This window comes from Saimiri boliviensis, chromosome 1 (assembly GCF_048565385.1).
Source record: "Saimiri boliviensis isolate mSaiBol1 chromosome 1, mSaiBol1.pri, whole genome shotgun sequence".
Lineage (NCBI taxonomy): Eukaryota > Metazoa > Chordata > Mammalia > Primates > Cebidae > Saimiri > Saimiri boliviensis.
Genome location: NC_133449.1, coordinates 234385311 through 234411832, shown reverse-complemented (window position 1 = coordinate 234411832; position 26522 = coordinate 234385311). Strand labels below are relative to the sequence as shown.

Sequence of the window (26522 nt, the reverse complement as noted above, 5' to 3'; positions counted from 1 at the left end):
AAGCAAACAAAATCCCACAATAATTCTGGAAGGTTCAATTTAAAATATATTGCTACCCTTCTAAAAAGGGTACTATATATCAACATAATTGCTCACTGAGAAAACTATTTTTCTACACTCATTTTTTTATTGCTAGATTTAAATACTTCCTTATATCTATCTTTAACATTACAAATTTTTCACCAAAATATTTATATACTTAATTACTCAAATTTTAAATTATTTGTATAATGAGATTAGCATAGCTACAGAATTCTCTACTTGACTAAAATAAATGGACAGTTAAAATAGCAAAGTTATAAATTAACTAATTATTTAATTAACTGAATAAATTCAAAGTTAGGAATTAACTCAGGAACAGCGGGCTGAACTGTAGGGCAAAAATCTAATTTTATTATAAAATGTAGAGTCTTGCTTTAAGATGCAAAGAAAGACAAAGAATAAAGTTGGGCCTCAAGTGTTCCATTGATTCAGCTGGCAACTAAATTCCTGGAGGAACTGACTGTACATTTACGGTTTATCACTGATTTATCAATTATATCCAACAGCTCAGTAAAATGAATCAATAAAGTAAAATTGAGAGTATTTTAAAACTGACTAGAGCCTGTTCGCACTGACTGCCCAGAATCTGTAAATCCTCCACTCCAAGCCTGTCTGGACTCTCCCGGCCCCAGCTTTCTCTCCTTTGAAAACACTAAGAATAATGTCATTGCATCAGTTTTTATTAGAGCTAATCACCTGTCATACCTGGAACAGGGATAATACCCAGATTGCCCTCAGTCCTAATAATCATGAAATGTACATCTGAAAGAAGAGCGGGCGCCAGTGGGTGAAAGCTCATGAACTCAAGGAGCACAATGAATACATCACAGATATTGACTGGGTTCCTAAGAGCAACCGCATCATCACTTGTGGGGCTGATCGCAATGCCTATGTCTGGAGACAGAAAGATGGTGTCTGGAAGCCAACCCTGGTGATCCTGAGAAGTACACAGCTACTTTTGTCAAAGTGGTCCCCTGCAGAGAACAAATCTGCTGTGGGAGATGGAGCATGACTCATTTCTGTTTGTTACTTTGCGTCTGAAAATGACTGGTGGGTAAGCGAGCACATTAAAAAGTCGATTCGCTCCACAGTCCTCAGCTTGGACTGGCATCCCAATGTATTGCTGGCAGCAGGATCGTGTGACTTCAAATGCAGTGCTTTCTGCTTACATTAAAGAAGTGGATGAAAAGCCAGCCAGCACATCCTGGGACAGCAAGATGCCTTTTGGGCAGCTGATGTCAGAGTATGGTGGCAGTGGCTCTGGTGGCTAGGTCCACGGGGTCAGCTTCTCTGCCAGTGGGAGCCACCTGGCTTGGGTCAGCCATGATAGCACCATGTCTGTTACTGATGCCTCAAAAATACGCAGGTCTCAACTCTGATGGAGTTCCTGCCTCTCCTTAGTGTGTCATTTGCCTCAGAGGCTGCTGGCCATGACTGCTGCCCAGTGCTCTTTGGCTATGATGACCATGCTACCTGACCTTTGTCTCCAAGTTAGACATTCCAAAACAGACCATCCGACGCAACATATCTGCCACAGAATGCTTCCACAACATGGACAAGAGGGCGAAAACTGAGGACCACCAACACGATCTTGGAGATGCTGCACCAGAATAGCATCACTCAAGTCTCTATTTATAAAGTGGACAAGCAAGGTATGTTGCAAATTTTGCACTGCTGGCATTGATAGAGCCACGACAGTTTGTGGTTTCAAGGGCCTCCGGATAACGTGAAGCTGAGTGAGCTTCCACCATCCAGCCCGACAAACCGTGGCTGACCACAGCTGTGCCGTGGAATGTGCCATGGAAGCCAGCCACAAGAAAACACTGAAAACATGTATCACACCAATACCATGTGGTTTTGTTTGAATATAAAATTGGTGAAAGTGTTGGTTTTTTAAAAGCAGTTTTTCGCTTGTTTGTTTGTGGTTTCATTCCATTATTGACCAAAGCTTTTCTTTACGTAGTTTATTATGGAAAACTGTCACACTAACTTAAAAGATAGGGTAAGGGAGATTATGTAAATTGTCCACTAGAAAATTAAATAAAAGAACTGAATGTGGAATTTAAAAAAAAAAAAACTGACTAAATCTCATCATTATTTAAAACTATGCCATCAAATTCAGCATTGGTGATAATGACTCATTTGGGATAATATAATCACTGGATTATTCTCCTAGATTTTCACACATGAAGTGAGTTTATGCCAGTCTCTTACTAGCAACTTCTTCCAATAACGTTGTCAAGGTAACACTTAGCGCTGATAAACAACTAATAATCTTGTATAAGAATTCAATTATAAGCCGGGCACGGTGGCTCACGCCTGTAATCCCAGCACTTTGGGAGGCCGAGGCGGGTGGATCACGACGTCAAGAGATCGAGACTATCCTGGTCAACATGGTGAAACCCCGTCTCTACTAAAAATACAAAAAATTAGCTGGGCATGGTGGTGCGTGCCTGTAATCCTAGCTACTCAGGAGGCTGAGGCAGAAGAATTGCCTCAACCCAGGAGGCGGAGGTTGCGGTGAGCCGAGATTGCGCCATTGCACTCCAGCCTGGGTAACGAGAGCGAAACTCCCATCTCAAAAAAAAAAAAAAAGAATTCAAATATAAATAATTCAAATACAAACTCCTATACCAAAGTCATCCACTACACAAACAAAACAAACAGCTTCTACCTTAAATGTTAAATAGTAATATAAAAGTACAAATAAACAAAAAATGAGAGTAAAATAAACAATTCTTTACTTGTTTATTGAAGCTGTAGGTGAAGTCTGGGAAGTCTTTTCATCTTCACCTTGAGAACTGCTAAATTCAGAATCCTGAAACCGCTTTCCAATCTTCGGCCGCTTTAGATTACTACTTCGAGTACGAGTGGAAATAAATGTTTTATCATGACCTGAGGAGGAAAATAGCAAAACTGCACTTAGTTGATTACATATTAAAAGGACTTCCTATTAAAATACACAGAAATGCAAGAAGACTACACTAGTTTACACATATCCCCCACATTACACAGGTTTGCTATCCCCTCACTTAGGTCAAGCTAAGAAATTTTACAATTTACATCTTTTTCTAAAATACATAATAACTTTGTCAAGTTATATGAATTGCATAATTCATTCCTCACATTTCCATGTTATCTTGGGCTTTGCAAAGTGTTTTTGCATTTCACTTACATTCTCTCCCAATAATCTTGGAAAATACACAACACAGACATTACCATCCCTATTTTATAGCTAAGGAAACTAGGAAGAGAGAGGTACAATAGCTTACTCAGTGTTCACACAGCAAAATCAGTGACAGTGATGGCATAAGAACCCACATCTGGATTCTAGAGCTGAAAAAGTCTTCACTTACTCAGGGTGACACACCACACACACATGCATGCATGCATGGTCATGCACACAGCTCTAATGTGAAGTCTCAAATACTGACATATCGGTTGAATTTCTTACCTTCAGAAGTGCTTGCAAAGGCATCTTTTAAAGAATCAATCTAAAAAAGAGACAGATTTAAACCTAAAGTTTTAGACTATTTTTTCTTCCTATGGATCTATTTCATTTATAGTTTCAAAAAAAAAAAAAAACTTGTAAAATGTTTTTCAAATAGCACTTTTTGTTAAGAACATTTACTTTAAAAATAAAAAGATTATAGTTCAGCTTCAATTTATAAGACTGAGAACATATGTAAGTCATCTAATATGTCATAATGTGTCCACTGGTCTCCTAGTTCTGTCCTCAGCCACCTTCTCTGCTGAGTCCACATGCTTTCCCTTCACTATCCTTACTTCAAGCATCTGCTTACCAATGAATACAAATATGCAATGTAAGCCTCCAAATTTTCTTCTTGATTTCCAAAGTTCTATTTTCAATGAAACATCTCCCAGTGGATGCCCCATCCAATTTCACACTCAATCATTCCTAAAATGAACTTTATCTTTCCCCAATATTATTCCCCATCTTGCTTAAAGACAATTCAGTCAGTCTAGCCAGCAAACAGTGAGGCAGTAATGACTTCTTCCAATCCCACATTTAATCAATCACAAAGTCTTTCCATTTTAACTGAAGAACCTCTCAAAACTGCCCTATCCTTTGTATTAACATTGCTTTAGTTTATGCCTTTACTCTCTTGAACCTCAACTATTCCAACAGCCTCCTCACTAGTATCCCTCGCTCTAATGACATCCCATCTAAACCCCTCCACCCTGATGACAAAGTGATACTTTCAAATCACAAATTGTATCATTTCTTTGCTTAAAAAAAAAAAGGAAAAAAAAAAAAACCTTTAATAGCCAACCACTGCTTAGAATACAAATTCTCAGCATATGCAAAATACCAAGTACCTCTTTCATGTCAAACACGCCATTTTCTTTCACACTTCTGTAATTTTTTTACATGGTATCCTCTGGAATGCCCTAACAACCCATGTCATAGAACTCCCACCCACCTTTAAAAGTCAACCTCTCCTATATACCTCCAATCACTTGCTATAATAAGTAAGGCAATTTTTATGCTGTAGTATTTAATTCTGTATTTCCAACAAAGGACCATCTAATTCTCCCACGTCTAAGAACCATATCTTTATATGTCCAGTGCTTGCCACAGTAACTACTTTATTCATCCATTACATGCTTACTAAAACTCCACAATATAGTAGACAGACAGCCTTCAATTTATAGAACAAAAGCAAGAGAGCAATTGTGACAAATGATATGACAAAAATCTTGCTTCAAGAAACTTGTAGTCCAATAAGAAAAGGTTAAAATGTAAAGACAGATAAATAAAAGGCACAAAAAGTATCATAAGAGAAATATACGTTAATGTTTTACGTATAAAAATAGGAAAAAAATATAGCTGGGTGCAGTGGCTCACGCTTGTGATCCCAACACTTTGGGAGGCCGAGGCAGGTGAATCACGAGGTCAGGAGTTCAAGACCAGCCTGGCCAACATGGTGAAACCCTGTCTCTACAAAAAATACAAAAAAAAAAAAAAAAAAAAAAAAGGAAAAAATAGATAACACCATCATCACCTAAAGAATAAATCATGTACTTGAATAAACAAAACTGTTTGTGGTCAGTGATAAAAAGAGATATAACACAAATAGTTTAATATGATAAACATTTTCCTTCAACTATTTAAAACATTAAAGTAATATGCAGAATAGAATTTCTAAAATCTTAATTAGGTTAGATTCTAAAATCAAATTTATGCTGTCAAGTGTGATACTGTACCATTGTAATATATTGTCACTCAAATGACAAATCTAAAATTATTTCAATTAATGTAAAGTAAATCATTGCTCTCATTACATTTATAGAGGAGTAGATTTTTTACTTTCCTTGATTTTATGGTAACTGGCCAACACTAAATGAACCTGTGTATATCTGAGAAATTTGGAATGAATAGAACAGGAGCTTATTCTCAAGTTTGACTTTCCAAATGTAGGGGGGAAACAAACCCAACTCCTTATATATAGTTATATTATTTGTTATTCTTAAAAATGGTTACAAATTTTCTACTCAAATAGAGTCAACTCTCATGCTAATTAAGACAGAAAATAAGCACAAATAATTCCCTAAAGCAGTTGTTTATACAATATGCCCATGTATTTACATAGGCATATTCAACACTCATTAAAAATAAACTTAGATACACACATACAAAAATGTGACTGTAATAAATGCCATCCCCCAAAACCCTAGACTTCTAGAGTCCCATCAATGGGCCTGTATTTTAAGCAATACCAAGTATCACAAAACATCAGTTCTAGAAAAGGACCTAGTAAGTCCTGTGAAGTTTGGTAATGGGACCTGTCCTTCTACTTTCAGGATACTTAGTATTTGCAAAGTGCATTACATTCTACAAAGACCTAGCATACACCACCTCAAACGTTACATAACAACTCCATCATCTTTCACCTACTTACTCCACTTCTGGAAATTTTTATGTTCAGAGAAGTAATTACATATGCACAAGGATTCACATATAAATGTGTTTGCTCCTGGGCCATTTAAAAATGTTAAAAATTTAAGGATTCTATGTTAAGGAAACAAATCATGATATTTAATTAAAACAAATAATAGAATAGTGTGCTGCTATTTAACAATCATGTTTTAATGATTTAATGCCAAAGAAAATACTTCCATTATTACATTACTGGAGGAAAGCAGTTAGCAATCTAAGAGAATAAAAATTAAATATATACAGATACATACTTTATAATATACAATATTAAATAAGTATGCAAAAATGTTTAACAGTGGCTATATCTGAATAGTGGAATCATATATTTTTATTTTCTTCTATATTATTTTATGTTCATTCTAAATTACCTTTAATTAGCTCATACTTTTAACATCATTAAAATTATTTTTCAGAGAAAATTAAAGTCCTTAGTAATATTAACAGAAGATGCCAGGAAAACTAACATAGTAGAAATTACATAGGTTTTTTGGAACTATAACATTTAAAACTCAAATATAAGCTGAATCTATATTTTAAAAACACAAAAATCATTTCCTACGGTAAACATACAGTGTACCTACAGTTAGCTGCATCTCACTAGACTGATTGTCTTCAGTTCCTGCTTCATATTCTGGAACAGATGCAGGACCATATTCTCCAGACATAGGTCTTTTAGGTTCATTTTGAGAAACTGCTGTGTATAGAAGAATTTTAAAAATTGTAACGCAACCAGTATTTGGTTTTAACTGTAACATTGTACTGACTTTCCTAAAATCCCTGAAGAGCAGCCTAGACAGAAGGGTCATGAAAATCTAGGTGTGAGATGTTCTCTTCACCAGTATCTTATAATGCAACATTGCCATTATATACAATGGTAAATAGTTAATTTTAAGTATTTAGGGGCTTTGGGGAGTACATGAGATTAGTGGGTACTCTGGACCCCCCTGGTGCCTATTCTATGCCATTTCAGTAATCTATGTTTATTTCCTACCCATCAATTCCTACTGAGCTGTTCTAGGTCTCGTTATTACTAGGAACTCAAACGTTAATATAATCACAAAAATTCAAACTTCAGACAAGAGATTATGTTACTAGAATAGATCACATTACAATACACCACTATTCTGGACTCTAAGACACAACCATTATTGGCCACTGCTTTTTAAACTGGACTTGTGTGCCAGCAAGGATAGGCTACCAAAAATAAATAAGTAAACTGAACTTATGTTCAAACTGAAAACACTCCTACCTGGTATTTTAAGTGTCTCTCTCTGTAATGCTCTGGTGACTGGTATTCGCTGGTACCAGTGTCCAACACCTTCAACTTCCCAAAGGAGTTCATGATCTCCTGGATATTTGTCAAAGTACTGCTTGCAAGCTGAAAAACACATTTAGAATTTTCTAGAAATTTCAAATATCCACTGTCTTGAAAATCAGAAGATGGAAAGCTTCCTAACTCACTTAATGGTGCTTACATGACCTTGATACCAAAACACCACCAACACAAGTATACAGTAGTCTCATTTATAAATAAAAATTCTAAATAAAATCCCAAATACAAGTTTTAACATGACCAAACAATAAACATCCTTTAAAAATGTACTTCGCTTTTAAAGAAAAAAGTGATTAAATGTTACTGAGGTGTCCAACACAGAACTGAATAAAAAGACTGTCAGACTGAACAGTATAAATGTCCCAGTTTTCACCAAATTGATCTATAAATTCCATGCAATTGCAAACAAATCCCAACGTAACTTATTTTTTAATAAAATTTGACAAACTTGATCCCAAATCCCAAAATGAAAGAATAAAGGGTAAGAAAATATTCAGTAAGTACAACTATTATACATCAATTTTAAAACTCCAAAAAAAAAAAGAAAGAAAGAAAGAAAGAAAGAAAGAAAGAAACAATATTCAGGTCAATTTTGAAGAAGAAAAATAAGGATAGAGACTTGTCCAAGTAAATACCAAGAATCATTATAAAACCACAGTAACTGAAACAACCTAGTACTGACATAAAGATATATAAACAGACTGTGGGGTGGGAAGGAGGAGAGGTAAAATACCAAACAACCAACAAAAAAACCCACAAATAAATAACAAAGAAACTCCACTAGGAAAGAACCACATATAAACTACAACTTGCCAAATGATGGAAAAGGCATTATATTTCAGCAAACAATGGATAAACTACTAAAATAATGGTGCTAAAATTAAAATCCTTATTAAAAAAAAATAATAAAGTCAGATCCTGACCTCACATCAACATAAATTCTTAACAAATTCTAATACCTAATGTGAAAAACAAAATGTTTAAAAGAAAACATAGGAGAATAGGGTTCAGATGGATTTCTTACGAAAGACACAAAAATCACAGTCCATGATGAAAAATTATGATCTATTAAGATTTAAAACCTAGTATATATCAGGACTGTACAACAGAACTTTCTGGGATGACAGACGTGTCCCATCATCAGCACTGTCCAATACAATAGCCACTAGCCACAGTGGCTACTTAGGAAATGAACTTATATTTTTATTTAATATTAATTAACTCTAACTTATATTTAAATTAGTGACTACTGTATTGAACTGCACCCTTCTACATGAAAATGATACCAGAAAGACACAGATTAGGAGACATTTAGGGTAAAACAAAGGATTAGTACTCAGAAAATATAAAGAATTTCTACAATGGAATTCAAAAGACAAGGTTATCCCAAAGAAAAACTGGCAGAGACTATCAACAGGAAATTTATACCTCATGAAATCTGAGTGGCCAATAAACAAAGATAAAGATGATAAACCTCACTACTGCCAAGGAAAGGTAAGATAAAACAAGAAGATTAGATTTTCACACCTGTGGGATAATGACAAGCACCAAGAATAAGGGAAATGGAAACACACAATCTGCTGGTGGGAGAATAATTTTGCAACACGAAGTTGAAGAGACACATTTTATGATCCAATTTTACTTTGAGGTATAAACCCTAATACCTTATACAAATATTCCTTGACTTACAATGGGGTTACATTCTGTTAAACCCATCATAAATTGAACACACCATTAAGCCAAAAACGTATTCACTACACCTAACCTACCAACCATCATAGCTTAGCCTCACTTACCTTAAATGTGTTCTAAACACCTAAGTTCAGAACACAGACTACAACCTACAGTTGGGCAAAATCATCCAACACAAAATCTATTTTATGATAAATTGTTGAATATTTCATACAGTACTCTGTATTCAATATTTCAATATTTCATACAGTTTATTGAATACAGTACTCTGTATTCAACTGGTTGGTTGCCCTTGTGATCACCTGGCTGGCTGGAAGCTGATTGGCAGCCACAGCCCAGTTTCATGAGAGAGTATCATATCATTAGCATAGGAAAAGATCAAAATTCAAATGACTGTTTCTACTAAATAAGTATCACTTTTGTACCATCATAAAACCAAAAGTCAAACCATCGTAAGTCGAGGGCCAGCTGTACATATGCAGAAAACATTTATAATATTCATTACAGGACTATTTTTAATGGGGACCTAACCTAAGTGCTCAATAGTAAGGAAATATATGAATAAACTGTAATATGTATGTAACAAAAATACTATACAGTACTTAAAATAAATGAGTTATAGCTACCTAAATCAACATTGATAACTCTTTTAAAAATGCTCAGTAAAAATTGGGCCAATAAATGAACAAAATGCCACCATTTATGTAAAGCTTAAAAACATTAAACAAAGTGGTACGGCCACAATGGAAAACAGTTCCTCAAAAAGTGAAACACAAAATTACCATATAACCCACCAATTTCACCCTCAGGTATATATTCAAAAAACATGAAAGCAGAGACTCAAACAGATATCTGTATGCCAACGTTCACTGAAGCATTATTCACAACGGCCAAAAGGTAGAAACAACCCAAGAGTCCATCGATAGATGAATGGTCAAACAAAATATGGTATATTCATACAAAGGGAAACTATCCAGCCATAAAAAGGAATGGACTACATCATGGACCTCAAAAACATTAGATTTAGTCACATAAGCCAGATACAGAAAGACAAATATTCTACAATTCCATTTAGATGAGGTACCTAGCACGGGCAAATTCATAGGGACAGAAAGTAGAAAAGAGGTTGCCAGAAGATGGGAGTAGGGGAAACCAGGAGTTAATTGTTTAATGGGGAGAAAGTTGATGTTGTGGATGATTAAAAAGTTTTGGATATACACAGTAGTGATGGGTACAAAACACTGTGTGCAAGTGCCACTGAACTGTTCACCTACAAATAAGGTATTATATACAATTTTTTACCACAACAAAAAAATAAAGAAAGCACACTAAATAATATTGTATAATGTTTACAGACATAAATATGAAACTGTAAGCAGGAAAATAAACACCAACATCAGGAGTGCAATTATCTCTGGGGAGGAAAGGAGAAAGGAGAATGATATTAGCGAAGGATTCAAAGAGAACATCGACTGTATCTTTTATTACAATCAATAAACATTGTATTTAGTTCTCTCTTAAACTAAAATAAAAATGGCAAAATCTTAACATCTGTTCAATCTAGACTTGGTACAGAAATTAGGATACTAGTCTATCCATTTTTTCCCTGTATATTTGAAAATATTTTTCATATGTTCTGGGTTTAGTTTCCAAAACTAAAAGGATGGAGGAAGCTGGAGAAAACCAACACAACAGGCCACAAAACAAAACAAAAAGGCATGGCTAATAAACCAACTGTTGAGCTAAAATAGAACACTGATAAGTACTTCCAAAAGGAAAGAAAAAAAGAGAAAAAACAAATGGGACAAATAAAGAATAGTCGGATGGGAGATTTAAACTAAATAATATTAAAACTTACTTGAAACAAATGCATATAGATTAAGAAAAGGAAAAGGCCATGAGAAAGAATTAACAATATACACAAAGAACTCATATCCAAGACACAAAAATAACGCGTAACTCAGTAAGAAGACAAGGAATTCAATACAAACATAAGCAAAAGGTATGAGCAAACACCTCACTTTTTCTACCCTTTCTTAGGGCATATGATTACCCAATAATTACATGAAGAGATAATCAAAATCTTTAGTCTTCAGGAAAACGCAAACTGAAACCACATAGTAAGTGAGATAGCCTTACTACTAGGAAAGGCTAAAATTAAAGAGATTAACAAAACCAAGTGTTAATGAGTATGTAGAGCAACCAGAACTTCCACACATTACTAACTGGAATGCAAAATGACATAAGTACTTTATTAGAAACTAATTTGGCAACTTCTCAAAGTTAAACACAATCATAAAAACCAGTAATGACACTCCTAGGTATTTGCTCCAAGGAAATGAAAACAAATGTCCATACAAAGACATTTTCATGCACCTTTATTCATAATAGCCAAGAAAGAAAGGAAACCAAATGTCTATCAATAGGCAGATAAATAAACCGTGGTACAATCAAAGTGAGAAATACTCAGCAAGGCCAGACGTGGTGGCTGACGACTGTAACCCCAGCACTTTGGGAGTCCAAGACAGGCAGACCACCTGAGGTCGGGAGTTCCAGACCAGCCTGACCAACACGGAGAAACCCTGTCTCTACTAAAATTACAAAATTAGCAGGGCATGGTGGTGCATGCCTGTAATCCCAGCTACTTAGGAAGCTGAGGCAGGAGAATCGTCTGAACCCAGGAGGCAAAGGTTGTGGTGAGCCAAGATCACACCATTGTGCTCCAAGCTCTGCAACAAGAGTGAAACTCCATTTCAAAAAAAGAGAGAGAGAAATACTCAGCAAAATAAAAAAAAGGAATGAAGTACTGAGACATGCAACATCAATGAGCCTCAAAACTAAGATGCCAGACATAAAGTATATACACCATATATTTCCATTTTTCATGAAACTCTAGAAAAATCTAAATGGTACTGACAGAAAGCATATCAGTGCTTGCCTGGAGTGAGTTTGGAGGGGAAGGAAGCTGGGGGACTGGTGCACAAAGGGAACTTTTGGAAACAAAGTATTATCTATCTAGATTGTGTCTACAGTAGAAAGGGTCCATACAATTGTCAGAAGTCATTAAAATGTACTCTTAAAATTGGTGTATGTTATTGTATATAATAAATTATAATAATAGATATTTGCCCTTTTTTTTTTTTTTTTTTTTTGAAAACAGGATCTCGCTCTTTCCCTGAGTCTGGAGTGCAGTAGCTCACTGCAGCCTCAAACTCCTGTACTCAAGTGATCCTCCTGCCTCAGCCTCCTAAGTAACTGAAACTACAGGTGCACACTACTAGGCCTGCCTAGTTTCTTCTTTGAAGACAGAGTCTTGCTCTGTCACCCAAGCTGGAGTGGAGTGGCCCGATCTTGGCTCACTGCAAACTCTGCCTCCCAGGCTCAAGCAAATCTCGTGACTTAGCCTTCTGAGTAGCTGGGATGGCAGGCATGTGCCACCATGCCTGGCTAATTTTTGTATTTTTAATAGAAATTGGATTTCACCATGTTGGCCAGGCTGGTCTTGAACTCCTGGCCTGAAGTGATCTGCCCACCTTGGCCTCACAAAGTGCTAAGGCTTTATGCAATGATAGAAATTAGCTGATGATCATCTGTAATTCATTTGGTATTCATTTTATTTATCACTAGAATCACAGAGGAGAGTAAGTATTAAGGGATTCCGCCTGCAGTGGATGTCTTTGCATCTCTCCTCAAATTCAGCAACGCAGTAATTAGAGTAAGGCATTTTAGGATTAACGAAGGGCACATAATGCGCATCCCACTCTCATGTATGGGTGTAGAGAGAAAATGATTCAAGGTGGGCATCCAATTCTGTACTTGGTTCCTGTTTTCTGGATTGCTTCTGATATTAAAGAAGGTGAGGAAGATTTGGAACAAAAATATATTTTCAGTGGACATAAATAACTGCTGTTAGGCTGAAATCAATAGTAAATGATACTTCATAAAGTTTCTAGGTTAATTACTATGTAGGATTAAATTTTACTTCATTCAGAAGTTACATGACCTTTACATAAATTCAAAACCAAACCCACTAATGGTTTTAAATCACCACCAAGTGGAATGTCCATAAAATAGAATACGCCATTGAAAATAAATGGAACTGTATGAGTCCACATGGATGAATCTCACAAATATAAAGATGAGTAAAGAAAGTAAACTGCAGACAAATTCAAACAGTGCATATTATAGTTTTTGAATATGTAAAGCAACATGATATATTGTTTGAGAACATACATATATGTATTATAAGTCTAAGAAACGTGTGAGAAAAGTGAGTGCCAAGTTAGGTACAGTACTCATCCCAGAGAAGGGAGTGAGTCTAATTGGGTAAGAGTACACAGAAGACTTCCACCACATTGGCAGCAAGCCATTTCTCACGGATGGTACATGCTGACATGGTACATGAGTATTTGATACCTTCTTTTTATTTATTAATTCATTTATTTATTCTTTTTTTTTTTGAGATAAGCTCTCAATTTGTTACCAGGCTGGGGTGCAGTAGTGTTATCTTAGCTAACTGCAGCTTCAACCTCCTGGGCTCAAGCAATTCTCCCACCTCAGCCCCTCAAGTATCAAGGACTATAGGCACAAGCTACCACACCCAGCTAATTTTTTGTAATTTTTGTAGGGTACGATTTTGTCATGTTGCCCAAGCTGGTCTTGAATTCCTGAACTCATGTGATCTGCCCACCTCGGGCTCCTAAAGTGCTAGCATTAAAGGCATGAGCCACCATGCCCAGCCAACACCTTACTCCTTAAACTTTTTTTTAATTGAAATGAGGTCTCACTATGTTGCCCAGGCTGGTCTCAAACTCCTGGACTCAAGGAACCCTCCGACCTTAGCCTTTGGAGTAACTGAGGTAACAGGCATATCCCAACATTCTCAGCTTCTTTATACCTTTTTGTATGTCTGAAATTTATTGTTAATTGTAAAAACTACCATAAACAAATCAGTGCACCCCCTCAAAATGGTCAAATGATTTAAATAGACATTTCTCCAAAGAAGGTATACAAATGACCAGTAAGTACATGAAAAGACATTCAACATCAAAGCAAAGCAAAACTATAATGAGATGCCCCTACATATCCACTAGGATGCCTGTAATAAAATATATAAATAATAACAAATGGTGAGGATGTGGATGGCTGTAGTAAAATATACAGCTAATAACAAATCTTGGTGAGGATGAAGATGTGGAAAAATTATAACCTTCATATAATATTGCTCATGGGAATGTAAATTGGAACATCTCTTTAGAACAAGTTGCAGTACAGCCATACAATGGAATATTACTCGGTCATAAAAAGAAATGAAGTACCAATTTATGCTACAACATGAATGAACCTTGAAAACATGCTAAGTGAAAGAAGCCAGACACAAAACGCCACATGCCATATGATTCCGTGTATATGAAATGTCCACAATGAGTAAATTCACAGAGACAGAAAACAGATTAGTGGTTGCTACAGATGGAGGAAGGGGAAATGGACAGTGACTGCTAATTGGCACAGGGTTTCTTTTTGGGGTAATGAGAATGTTCTGGAATTGCTGGTTTTGATTGAACCACTATGAATATACTAAAAAACACTGAGTTGTATACTTTTAACTGGGCAAATATTATGGCAGATATTGGTTTGGTTTTGTTTTGTTTTTGAGATGGAGGCTCTGTCTCACTCTGTCACCCTGGCTGGAGTGCAGTGGCATGATGTCACCTCACTGCAACCTCTGCCTCCCGGGTTCAAGCAATTCTCTTGGCTCAGCCTCCCGAGTAGTGGGAATTAGAAACACAAGCCACCATGCCCAGCTAATTTTTTATTTTTAGTAAAGACAGAATTTCACCATGTTGGCCAGGCTTGTATTGAACTTCCGACCTCAGGTGATCCGCCCACGTTGGCTTCCCAAAGTACTGGGATTACGGGCGTAAGCCACTGTGTCCGGAAATTTTTATGGCATTAATTACATTTAAAGTTTTTTCTAAGACTACCTAACCCCCAGAAAACAAATACAGAAGGGCTTATTGGCAAAATTTAGTTCTACAGAGCCCAAGATTCCAAATTTATGTGCTATTGATATATACACATTTATAGTATTCTGGAGAAACAAGTCACAAGTGACACAGAGACAAGTTTATCATTTTTTAACTTAGTCCATTTACCTGTGTACATGAGAGAAGACAGTGGATACCGCAAGCCAAGTGCCTCTTCTGTAAAGGAATCAACAAAGTCCTCCAGCATGTGAAGCCCAAAATCTTTACCTCTGTATTTCTTCCTTAGAAACATTGTATCAAGAACTGGCAGTTGGTAACTTTGGGTAAGAAAAGAGGCACATATGCTTCCTGCAGTAATAAGAACAGAAATCCAATAATTTCACACATTAAAAAATACATATACATTTAGTGACATAAGTTAACAGTCTTCCTAAAAATGTTTATTTTCCTATATCAAAAAATGTTAAATATATAAATGTTATAAAGTGTTTTCCAGCTATTAGACATTATAATGTATACATGTGATAATGACAGAAGCCACGTATTTTATGTTTGACAGTAGTATCATAACATATAGGACAAATAGCTCAGTACCATTTTGAAAATACATACTTCACTATATGTATTAGATATACCATCACTGTCTATAGACTTATGCAACTTTAAAACTCATCAACTATTAAAATTTCAAATTTGAAGAGAACCTGATGACTATACTATAACCTTAGTACTTAAATGTCCTTTTTTCTTTGAGGATGTCTCTGACCTGTATTTTATTTTTTTTTTAACATTCATCTTTTCCCTCTGCATTTTTCCTAATGAATACCATTTCATTTTTATCTACTTCATGATAGTAAAGAAACGAATTAGTTCTCCAAATTTTTGAGGACTATAGATTGTAATTAATTGGAAACATTTGTCTTAGACATGGATATAATTTCCTATAGATATAATGCTAAATATATTTAGTATGTTTAAGGTTAAACAGGCAAAATAATTTGTAGTGTCTATGTATCTCTCTCCTTATTACAACTATGTTCATTCGTCTTTTAAGAACCCTGCTGTGGCCGGGTGCGGTGGCTCAAGCCTGTAATCCCAGCACTTTGGAAGGCCGAGGAGGGTGGATCACGAAGTCAAGAGATCGAGACCATCCTGGTCAACATGGTGAAACCCCATCTCTACTAAAAATACAAAAAATTAGCTGGGCATGGTGGCTCGTGCCTGTAATCCCAGCTACTCAGGAGGCTGAGGCAGGAGAATTGCCTGAACCCAGGAGGCGGAGGTTGCGGTGAGCCAAGATCGCGCCATTGCGCTCCAGCCTGGGTAACAAGAGCGAAACTCCGTCTCAAAAATAAAAAAAATTAAAAAATAAAAAAGAACCCTGCTGTATGGGTTTTGACCATCCCAATAGATATACTAACTCCTTTAATATATCAAGATAGTTTACAAGTTCAGGGAACGTGGTGGTGTGTCATACTTACTGTTAATTTTAGAATTCATAGTTAAAAGTCATTATTCTATCATTTTTGCCTCAAATAAAATATTATTCTCAGATTATTCATATGATTTTGGGTAACTCTAACAATGTAGTTCAAACAAGAAACAAAATGTCAGATAAACATCTCAAAAATTTGTCTTACCAATCATATCATTTAATGAGTTGATCAATATAACAACTTTTTTTCAGTTCAAGCAAGTAATTTGAACTATTTATGACTGAATTGGAGAACTTCCATAACTTTCTGGAACAATCTCCGAGACTATCAACTAATTTAAATTTAGAATTGGTAATGAATATGGTAATATATGTAGTTTTTTTTTTGTTTTTTTTTTGCTTTTGCTTTTTTTGAGCCTGAATTTCACTCGTTGCTCAGGCTGGAGGACAATGGCACGATCTCATCTCATTGCAACCTCTGCCTCCTGAGTTCAAGTGATTCTCCTGTTCAGCCTCCCAGTAGCTGGAATTACAGGCCCAGCACCACACCCGGCTAATTTTTGTATTTTTAGTAGAGACGGGTTTCACCATGTTGACCAGGCTGGTCTTGAACTCCTGACCTCAAGTGATCTGCCCCACCTCAGCCTCCCAAAGTGCTGGTATAAGCCACCACGCCTGCCAATATACTTAGATCTTAACTGCTGACATTTAGTTAGGCTATTTCTAAGGGTTTAAATTTCCTATAGGAACCTAAGTAGTAATCTTGTTAGAGGCATTTGGACCAGCACAACTCTACCTTAAAAGGAGATGGATAAAATGAGGCTGAAACCTACTGGTTTGCATTCCCAGTTAAGGCATTCTAAGTCACAGGATGAGATAGGAGGTCAGCACAAGATACAGGTCATAAAAGACCTTGCTGATAAAACAGCTTGCAGAAAAGAAACCCACCAAAACCAGGATGGCGATGAGAGTGACCTTCCTCACTGCTACACTCCCATTAGCACCACGAGTTTACAAATGCAATGGCAACATAAGTGAGTTACCCAAATACGGTCTAAAAAGGAGGGCCATACATAATATATCCCTTGTTAAGTGTATCATCAAGAAATAATCATAAAAATGGGCAACCAGCAGCCCTTGAGGCTGCTCTTACCCCAAAGCAGCCATCCTTTTATTCCTTTACTTTCTTCATAAACTTGCTTTCACTTTACTCTATGGACTCACCCTGAATTCTCTCTTATGCAAGATCCAAGAACCTCTCTTGGACCTCTTTCTGATAACACTCTGACCAACAAGCTAATGCAACCATTATGTTTTCAATGTTTTGAAATTGAGGGTTTTTCTTTTTCTTTTTTTTTTTTTTTTTTTTTTTTTTTGACAAAAACAAGAGTCTCACTCTGTCACCAGGCTGGAATGCAGTGGCATGATCCCAGCTCAACGCAACCTCTACCTCCTGGGTTCAAGTGATTCTCCTGCCTCAAGCTCCTGAGTAGCTGGGATTATAGGTCCGTGCCACCACTGCCAGCTAATTTTTGGGTTTTTTGGAAGAGACAGGGTTTCACCATGTTGGTCAGGCTGGTCTCAAACTCCTGACCTTGTGATCCACCCACCTTAGCCTCCCAAAGTGCTGGGATTACAGATGTGAGCCAATGTGGCCGGCCCTGAAATTGAGGGTTTTTCATAGTAAGAATAGCAGTGATCATGAAATCAACAGACATTAAGTAGTAGTAGTAAAGTTTGAAGTACAAAGCAAAAATCAATGAGAAGGGAAAGCACAGTCTAGTTCTAGCTCTCAATACAAAGTCTGAGGATCTATGGTTCACTACTCTGCATGCTTCAAGCTCCTACAAAAGACTACTACTTATGTGAAGAAAGTTTCTCATGAATTTTTTTCCTATTTTCACAGAAACATTCCTTCAAGTAGAGAAAAGGAAAATTCCAGTATCTCAGACTAGTGTTAAAATGGCTAATTTATGGAACAAGCAGTGTATTCACAAAGTTTAAAGTTCTTCTACTATTTATTTGCCATGTACATGTTCCTTTCAGATAATCAGAAAATCATGCTGCTTCTCTTTCTTTGCCTACACTTTATATATTAATACTTCTGTTCTCCAGAGTCTGACTCATACAAATGCAATCAAACAAAGGGCAGAAAAACTTTCCATATTATCAAAGACTTTTAAGACATACCAAAAGCTGTAAATTTACCTAGTAAAGCAAAAACTAAAACCTGCTGCCTTAGGTAATGTTTTCATTAAATTTACTAGCTCAGACTAAATTTAACTTAGAACAAATGTTAGATTGTTTATATTCCTCAAAATTCCATCTTTGGCCTTCTCTTTTCTTTTTTTTTTTTTTTTTTTTTTTTTGAGACGGAGTTTCGCTCTTGTTACCCAGGCTGGAGTGCAATGGCGTGATCTAGGCTCACCGCAACCTCCGTCTCCTGGGTTCAGGCAATTCTCCTGCCTCAGCCTCCTGAGTACCTGGGATTACAGGCACACACGCCACCATGCCCAGCTAATTTTTTGTATTTTTAGTAGAGACGGGGTTTCACCATGTTGACCAGGATGGTCTCGATCTCTCGACCTCGTGATCCACCCGCCTCGGCCTCCCAAAGTGCTGGGATTACAGGCTTGAGCCACCGCGCCCGGCTGGCCTTCTCTTTTCTATGTGCTCTGAGTATTTATTTTTATTCACCCAAAAGACTTCTGCCATTTATACAAATGCAGACCACTACTAATGTCTGTCTTTAACCACTGTAATGCAGGAGACTTACCTCAAAATCAAGAATGAAAGAGCTCATTCTGAATGTAAATAAAACATCTGAATGTAAATAAAACAAAAGTTACATGATCATCTCAATAGCTGGAGAAAAAGCATTTGATGAAACCCAACCTTTCACTATAAAAATACTCAACTTCCTCAACCAAATACAGGGCATCTACCAAGAAAAAAAAAAAAAAAAACCCACAGTTAACATGATAATAGTGAACCAGCAGATATTCCCTCTTAAGATCTGCAACATGACAAGGATATTTACTCTCACCACTTGCATTCCACATTGTACTAGAGGATCTAGCCAGATTAGGCAAGAAAAAAGATCAGGAAGTTAATGTAAAACTGTCTCTATTTGCAGGTAACATGATCTTACATACAGAAAATCTTAAGGAATACACTAAAAAAAAAAGAAAAAACTATTAAAACAAAGTAGTTCAGCAAGATTGCAGGATACAAGATCAATACATAAAAATCATTTTTATTTCTGTATGTTAACAATTGAACAATCCAAAAAATGGAATTATGAAAACAATACATAACAGTATCAAAAAATCATACCTAATTAAAAAAAGACATGCAAAACTTGTACAAAACTCATACAAACATTGTTATAAGAAATTAGAGAACAACTAAAATAAATGAAAACACATCTCATGTTCATGGATCTAAACACTTAATATTGCTAAGATGTCAATGTTTTCCAAAACAACCTACAAATTCAAAATCCTAGTGAATTGCTTCACAAAAACTGTGAAGTTCAGCCCAAACACATGAAAATGATAAGGAGCCCAAATAGCCAAAATAATCCTGACAAAGACTCACACTTCCAAATTTCAACTTACTACAAAGCTACAGTAATCAAGACATTATGTTACTGGTATGGAAACAGATACACAGATCAAAGAAATAGAACTGAGGGTCCAGAAACAAACTCTCATATTTATGGCCAACTGATTTTCAACAGGGGTGCAAAGACAATTCTATAAGGGAAAATTATATTCAACAAATGGTGCTAGTACCACTAGATATCTAAATGCAAAATAATGTCAGGCCCCTTCCTTGAATCGTATACAAATTTTAACTGCAAATGGATTCTAAACCTAAATATAAGATCTAAACCTGCTAAAACTCTTAGAAGAAAACATAGGTGTAAGCCTTTGTCACTTTGGATTAGGCAGAGACTTCTTAGATACAACACCAAAAACACAAGTTATAAAAGAAAAAGTAGATAAATTTGACCTCATCAAAATTAAGAACTTCTGGGCTTCAAAGAACACAGTCAAGAAAGTAAAAAGACAACACACAGAACGGGAGAAAACATTTCCAAAGTATGTATCTGACAAGGGTCTCATATCTAACATGTATAAAGAGATCTTACAACTCAAAAAGAAAAAGACAACCCACACTGAATCTAGATTAGTGGTTTCCAGGGACTGTGGTGTAAGGGAAATGGGAAGTGACTGCCAATTAGTACAGGGATTCTTTCCGTGGTGATGAAAATGTTCAGGAATTAGATAGTGGTAATGGCTGTATAAGTATATAAAAATACTAAAAGTTACTGACTTCTACACTGTAAAAAAGTGAATTCTATGGTCTATGAATTGAATGAATCTCAAAATGTGCTGAAAGAACCCAAACCTCACCCCACCAACTGTCAAAAAGAGTTATGTACTATTATGTCCTCATTTATATAAAATCCTAGAAAAAGCAAGCTCATCTACACTAACAGGCAGCAAAATGCTTCCTTGGAGACAAACAGGGGAGAGAGGAATAGATTACAAAATGGCAAAGATAAACTTAAGATTACAGATATGTTTATTATCTTGATTGTGGTGATGGTTTCACAGCTGTATATATATATGTCAAAGCACAATTTTAAACCTTAAATATGGGCAGTTTTTTGTATGTCTGCTATACCACAATAAAGTTGGGGAAAATGTTTTTACAACAACCCAATTAAAAATGGCAAATGATGACTGGGCCACAGCTGTGGCTCATGCCTGTAATCCCAGCACTTTGGGAGGCCAAGATGGGCCTGTGGTCAGGAGTTCAAGACCAGCCTGGCCAACATGGCAAAACCCTGTCGCTACTAAAAATACAAAAATTAGCTGGGTATGGCGACACCCACCTGTAATCCCAGCTACTCAGGAGGCTGAGGCAGGAGAATCACTTGAACCCAGGCGGCAGAGGTTGCAGTGAGCTGAGATCATGCCACTGCACTCCGACCTGGGTGACAGAGCATGGACTAGTCTCCAAAAAAAAAAAAAAAAAAAAAAAAAAAAAAAAAAGCAAATGATTTGAATAAATATTTCTTTCAAAGAAGTCATACAAATGGCCAATAAACACATGAAAAAATGCTCAACATTCTTAGTCACTAGGGAAATGCAAATCAAAATTACAATGGCCCGGGCACTTCACATCTGCTAGGTGAACTATAAACAATATGACAAATAGCAAGTGTTGGCTAAGATGTAGAGAAACTGCAACCCTCACACATTGATGGTAGGAATGTAAAATGATACAGCCCCTATGGTAGACAGTTTGGCAGTTTCTCAAAAGGCAAAACAGAGTTACCGTATGACCCAGCAATTCCACAACTACATACTCTAGGAGATGTGAAGACATGTCCAAACAACAACTTGTACGCGAATGTTCCTATAAGTATTATTCAAAATAGCAACCAACAACAAAAAATAGAAACAACCCCAAAGGCCATCAACTGATGAATAACAAAACTGAGACATCTATACAAGGGAATATTATTTGGTCATAAAAAGGAATGAATTGCTGATAGATGCTACAATATGAATAAAACTTGAAAATGTTATGCTAACCAAAAGATGTCAGACACAAAAAGTTGCATATTATATGGTTCCATTTATATAAAATAGATGAGTGGTTGTGCACTGGGGCCTAGGCGTGGGGAGGAAATGGAGAGAGACTGCTAATAAAGTTTCTTTAACGGAGGGATAAAAATTATCTAAAATTAGTTACTGTAAGAGTTGTATAATTCTGTGAATGTATTTTTAAAAACTTAATTGTATACTTTATTTTATTTTATTTTATTTTATTTTCAGGCAGAGTCTCACTCTATTGCCCAGGCTCCGGAATGCAATGGCACCATCTCAACTCACTGCAACCTCTGCCACCTGGGTTCACATGATTCTCCTGCCTCAGCCTCCCTAGGAGCTGGATCAAAAAGAAAAATGCTTCCATTACAAATTATCTCAAATGATTACGAAAACCAGAAATACACTTCCTGGTACTGGTCATAAATCCCTTCAGTAGTGAGCTAGACTGACTTAACAGTTGTTGACTAGATTGTTCTTCCCCAAAATATTAGTCTTCAGATTGGATCAAGGCAATTCACAGTTGAAGTCAAATAACAATGAGTATTTCAAAAACATAGTGGCTGATAGTGACCTCAATTTTATTTTTTCTCTGAGCTTGCCTATACCAAAATATGGTATCTAATTTATACAAATCTGCATCTTTATATACTTCTTGATATAGGCCAACAGTCACAAAACTTCCACTGAACTAACCAGTGGTTTTTTTGTATTATTTTAATACCTGTATGAGACTTTTTCATTAATTTTCTAGTTAGCATAGCCCTTTAACAGATAGCCCTGATCATTCCAGGCCCATAAGGATTTATAAAGTTTAGCTAGCTTTTTGGTAGACAGTGATTATACTCTGGACATAGCCTCATTTTTTTAAATGTATACTTCTTGTTTTTAATCAAAATTATCCGTAACATTGTTTAGAATGCAGTAGTCATGTAAGACTTGTTAAGGAAAAAAAAAATGCAGCTCTGTGACCACTTTCCTGATCCACATACACAAACACACTTTCTACATCCCAAAAGCAATCACTTTGAAGCCATTTAGCTGATCTTTTTGGTATTTACTTCTACTTCTCTAAGTAACTTACTATATACTTCTTGATCTCCACTTCTTGATTTTTCCATTTTAGACATAGATAGCTAGAACTTAGGTGATAATTTAGCTCTTATCACCCAATCTCAACTCCACCATAAACACACTTCCCAAACAAAAAAACCCAACACCCCAAAATAGTAATTTGTAATTGCTTGTTAGATCAATTTTCAGTATTTACATTATGATTACAGAAATGCTTTTGACAACTGAGCCATATGGTATGCCATGAAAATTTCTTTATTCTTGTACATTTTGATTTCCCTTGCTACTATTAACTTATCTCTTTATCCTCCAAAGTCTCCAGTAACTGTGTAAATCTTATCTCAATAATTTCAAACACATCAGGTATTCTAATAATTCTATCTTCTTAAATCAATGTCCCAGTGCTTTCTGATCTGCTCTAATCCAGTCAATCTCTAGAAAAAGCAGTGTCCAAAAGATCTTTCTGCAATGATGGAAATGTTCTGTATCTACTCTGTCCAATGCAGTAGACACTAGTCACGTGTGACCACTGAGGTCTTAAAATGTGGCTAGCATGACTGAGAAACTGAATTTTAAAATTTAACTTAAACAGAAGCTAGTAACATACAACTCTACAACCGACATAGTTAAGATTTAGGGATCTCCTTCCTTTCCTCTCTTAGTTTTCTGATCCCATCTTTCCTTCTTGACTTACTTTCTTACTTTAGTAGAGCACAAACTCCACTCACTTCCAGAAAAGGGGTGCATGACAGGTAAATTGTTTTAAGACTGAAAATCTAGAAATTTTCTTCTTTTACTCTCACTCTTTATTGGTAATTTGACAATAAAGAGTGAGAGTAAAGAATACACTGGAAATCATTCTACCCTTTGTATCTTACAGGCATTATTCTGCTTCTAGTATTCATGTTGCTGTTGAGAACTCTAATGACATTTTGGTTCTTTATCTTTTGTCTAAATCATTCTCTCACTTTCTGGAAGCTTTCAAAATCTTTGCTCTATTCCAGATGTTCTGTAATTTCACAATAATCTTGGTATGAGTATATCTTGATTCATTGTAATAGATGCTCAATGGGCCCTTTTAATCTGGAAATTTGTGTTCTACAGTTCAAGAAATGTTCATGAATTATTTCATTGGTAATTTCTTCTCCAATTTCTGTTCTCTCCTCCTGAAACATCTATTATTTAAATGATTCCTCTAACTTTATCTTTTCTTCCCATTTACCATCATTTAGGGTTTTTGTGTCTGCTCTCCATCAGTTTCCTCAACCTAATCTTCCTTTTATTGGACTTTTTAGTCTCTAAGAGCTTTATAAACATTGTTAATATATCTTGTTCTTATTTCATTAACACAATGACTAACTTTTCCAAAATTTTAAGGGCTACATTTTTTACATTGTCTTCTCCTCCAAATCTCTTTTATTCTCTTTTGCTTTGATTGCCATTTTTCACATCAGTGGCCTTCCTTACCTATGACTATCTGTTCATAGTTAAGAATGAGATATTCAAAACTAATTAGAAGCTCTGTGTGCATGATGGGACTCGCTGGCAATGAACTTCACAGCATGATGATCTGGCTGGAGCCTTTCCTAGGGGAACCACTTATACTGGTATTTTTAGTTTCTTTTTTCTTTTGGCCTAGTCAAATTCCTCCAATTCCTCCATTTTTGCTCATGTAGCCATTAAAATTATTTTGAAATGCCATATATTCACACATCTTTGTGATATCTAAAATTTTCATGTAAGCATCATTACAAAGGATGTGACTTCTGACATACTGTTGACTTTTCAAAAACTATTTATTTTAAAAATAATTGTACAGTTACAGAAAACTTGCAAAGATATTACAAAGAGCTACCATATATCCTTCACCCTAATGTTAACATCTACAAAGCCAAAGTACTATTATCAAAACCAGGAAATTAACATTGCTATGATACTATGAGTACTATTAGATAAACTACATATTCAGATTTCACACATTATTCCACTAATGTTCTTTTCTGTTTTTGGAATCCAATCCAGAACTCCTTCTTGCATTTAGTTTACTATCTCCTGAAACTCTGGTCTTTAATAATTCCTCCAACTCCCCTTGTCACTCATAACCTTGACACTATAGGAGACTATCAGTTATTTTATAGAATAACTCTCTCAATTTGGCTTTGTCTAATGTTTTCTCATAAATAAACTGAGATAATAAATTCTGGGCAAAAATCCTACAGAATGACACTGTGTCCTTCTCAGTAAATCATGTACCATGGGGCACATGATGTTGATATGTCTTATTACTAGTGAAGTTAACTATAATCTATTGGTTAACATGGTGCCTGCCAGGTTTCTCTGTATAAATTTACCATTTTCCCTTTGGCGTTAATAATTTTGACTTTAAAAAAAACTATTGCATTCTTCTTTTAAATGTATGAGATGGACTCAAGAAACAATAATCAATGTGATAAATGCTACCATCCATTGAACAAACTATTCCTTAACAGTTTTACACTGTTCCTTCTTCTCCTTGCACTAATATTGCTATGATATTTATTCCACAGAATGTTATTCTGATGTAATATTTTTATGCATGGAAGTTTATTGATTATCCTATCATTTTTCCCTACAATAATATATCTGTACATAAATATAAATTTTAAAAACTTCTTGTGAGCCTAATGGTCTAAGTATCAATCCAAAAGAAATTCGGAATTATTATAATATTAGCATATAAGCAATCAAAACACAAATGTATTATATATATCTGGAAAACTAATTACTAAGCAAAACAACCAAAATACTATTTTAAATGCACCTATGAATGAAATAGATCTTTTTTTTTTTTTTTTTTTTTTGAAACGGGTCTCGCTCTGTCACACAGGGTGGAGTACAATGGTACAATCTCACCTCACTGCAACCTCCACCTCCCGGGTTCAAGTGGTTCTCCCGTCTCAGTCTACCAAGTAACTAGGATTACAGGCACCTGCCATCACGTCCAGCTAATTTTTGTATTTTTTTGTAGAGATGGGGTTTTACCAAGTTGTCCAGGCTGGTCATAAACTCCTGACCTCGGGTGATCCACCCGCCTCGGCCTCCCAAAGTACTGGAATTACAGACACAAGCCTGGATCTTATCATTTTTTAACTGGTTTATGAGTTCATGAATTACTACCAGAATGAGACAGGTTCAGCATCAATCGTATTCCTATTTTATTTTTATAGATACAAGTGCTAAAGAACCTCATTCAAATAAGAAGGAACTAGAAAATCCTTCATTACAGCAATGGAAGTGCCCTTGGTTATGTGCCCGATATCACACAGTGATCTATTATAAAAAATTATCTTTAATAACCTGACATTATTAAACACAAGTCAATTAAATCCTT

General features: G+C 35.8%; 1 protein-coding gene and 1 pseudogene across 11 annotated transcripts in view; one reads left to right on the top strand and one right to left on the bottom strand.

Moving 5' to 3' along the window:
- Positions 1-26522, bottom strand: part of FAM169A (family with sequence similarity 169 member A) — an 84584-nt gene that overhangs the window by 17657 nt on the left and 40405 nt on the right. For 10 of the 11 annotated variants that reach the window (XM_074384749.1, XM_074384736.1, XM_074384739.1 and 7 more), the window contains 5 exons: positions 15185-15364; positions 7254-7382; positions 6586-6698; positions 3497-3536; positions 2787-2937 (listed from right to left, as the gene is read on the bottom strand). In XM_074384749.1, the coding sequence (XP_074240850.1) occupies positions 2787-2937; positions 3497-3536; positions 6586-6698; positions 7254-7382; positions 15185-15364 (613 nt within the window). The remainder of the gene's footprint in view (positions 1-2786; positions 2938-3496; positions 3537-6585; positions 6699-7253; positions 7383-15184; positions 15365-26522) is intronic. The other variant, XM_074384742.1, reaches the window with a different exon arrangement.
- LOC120363310 (actin-related protein 2/3 complex subunit 1A pseudogene) lies at positions 704-1772 on the top strand (annotated as a pseudogene).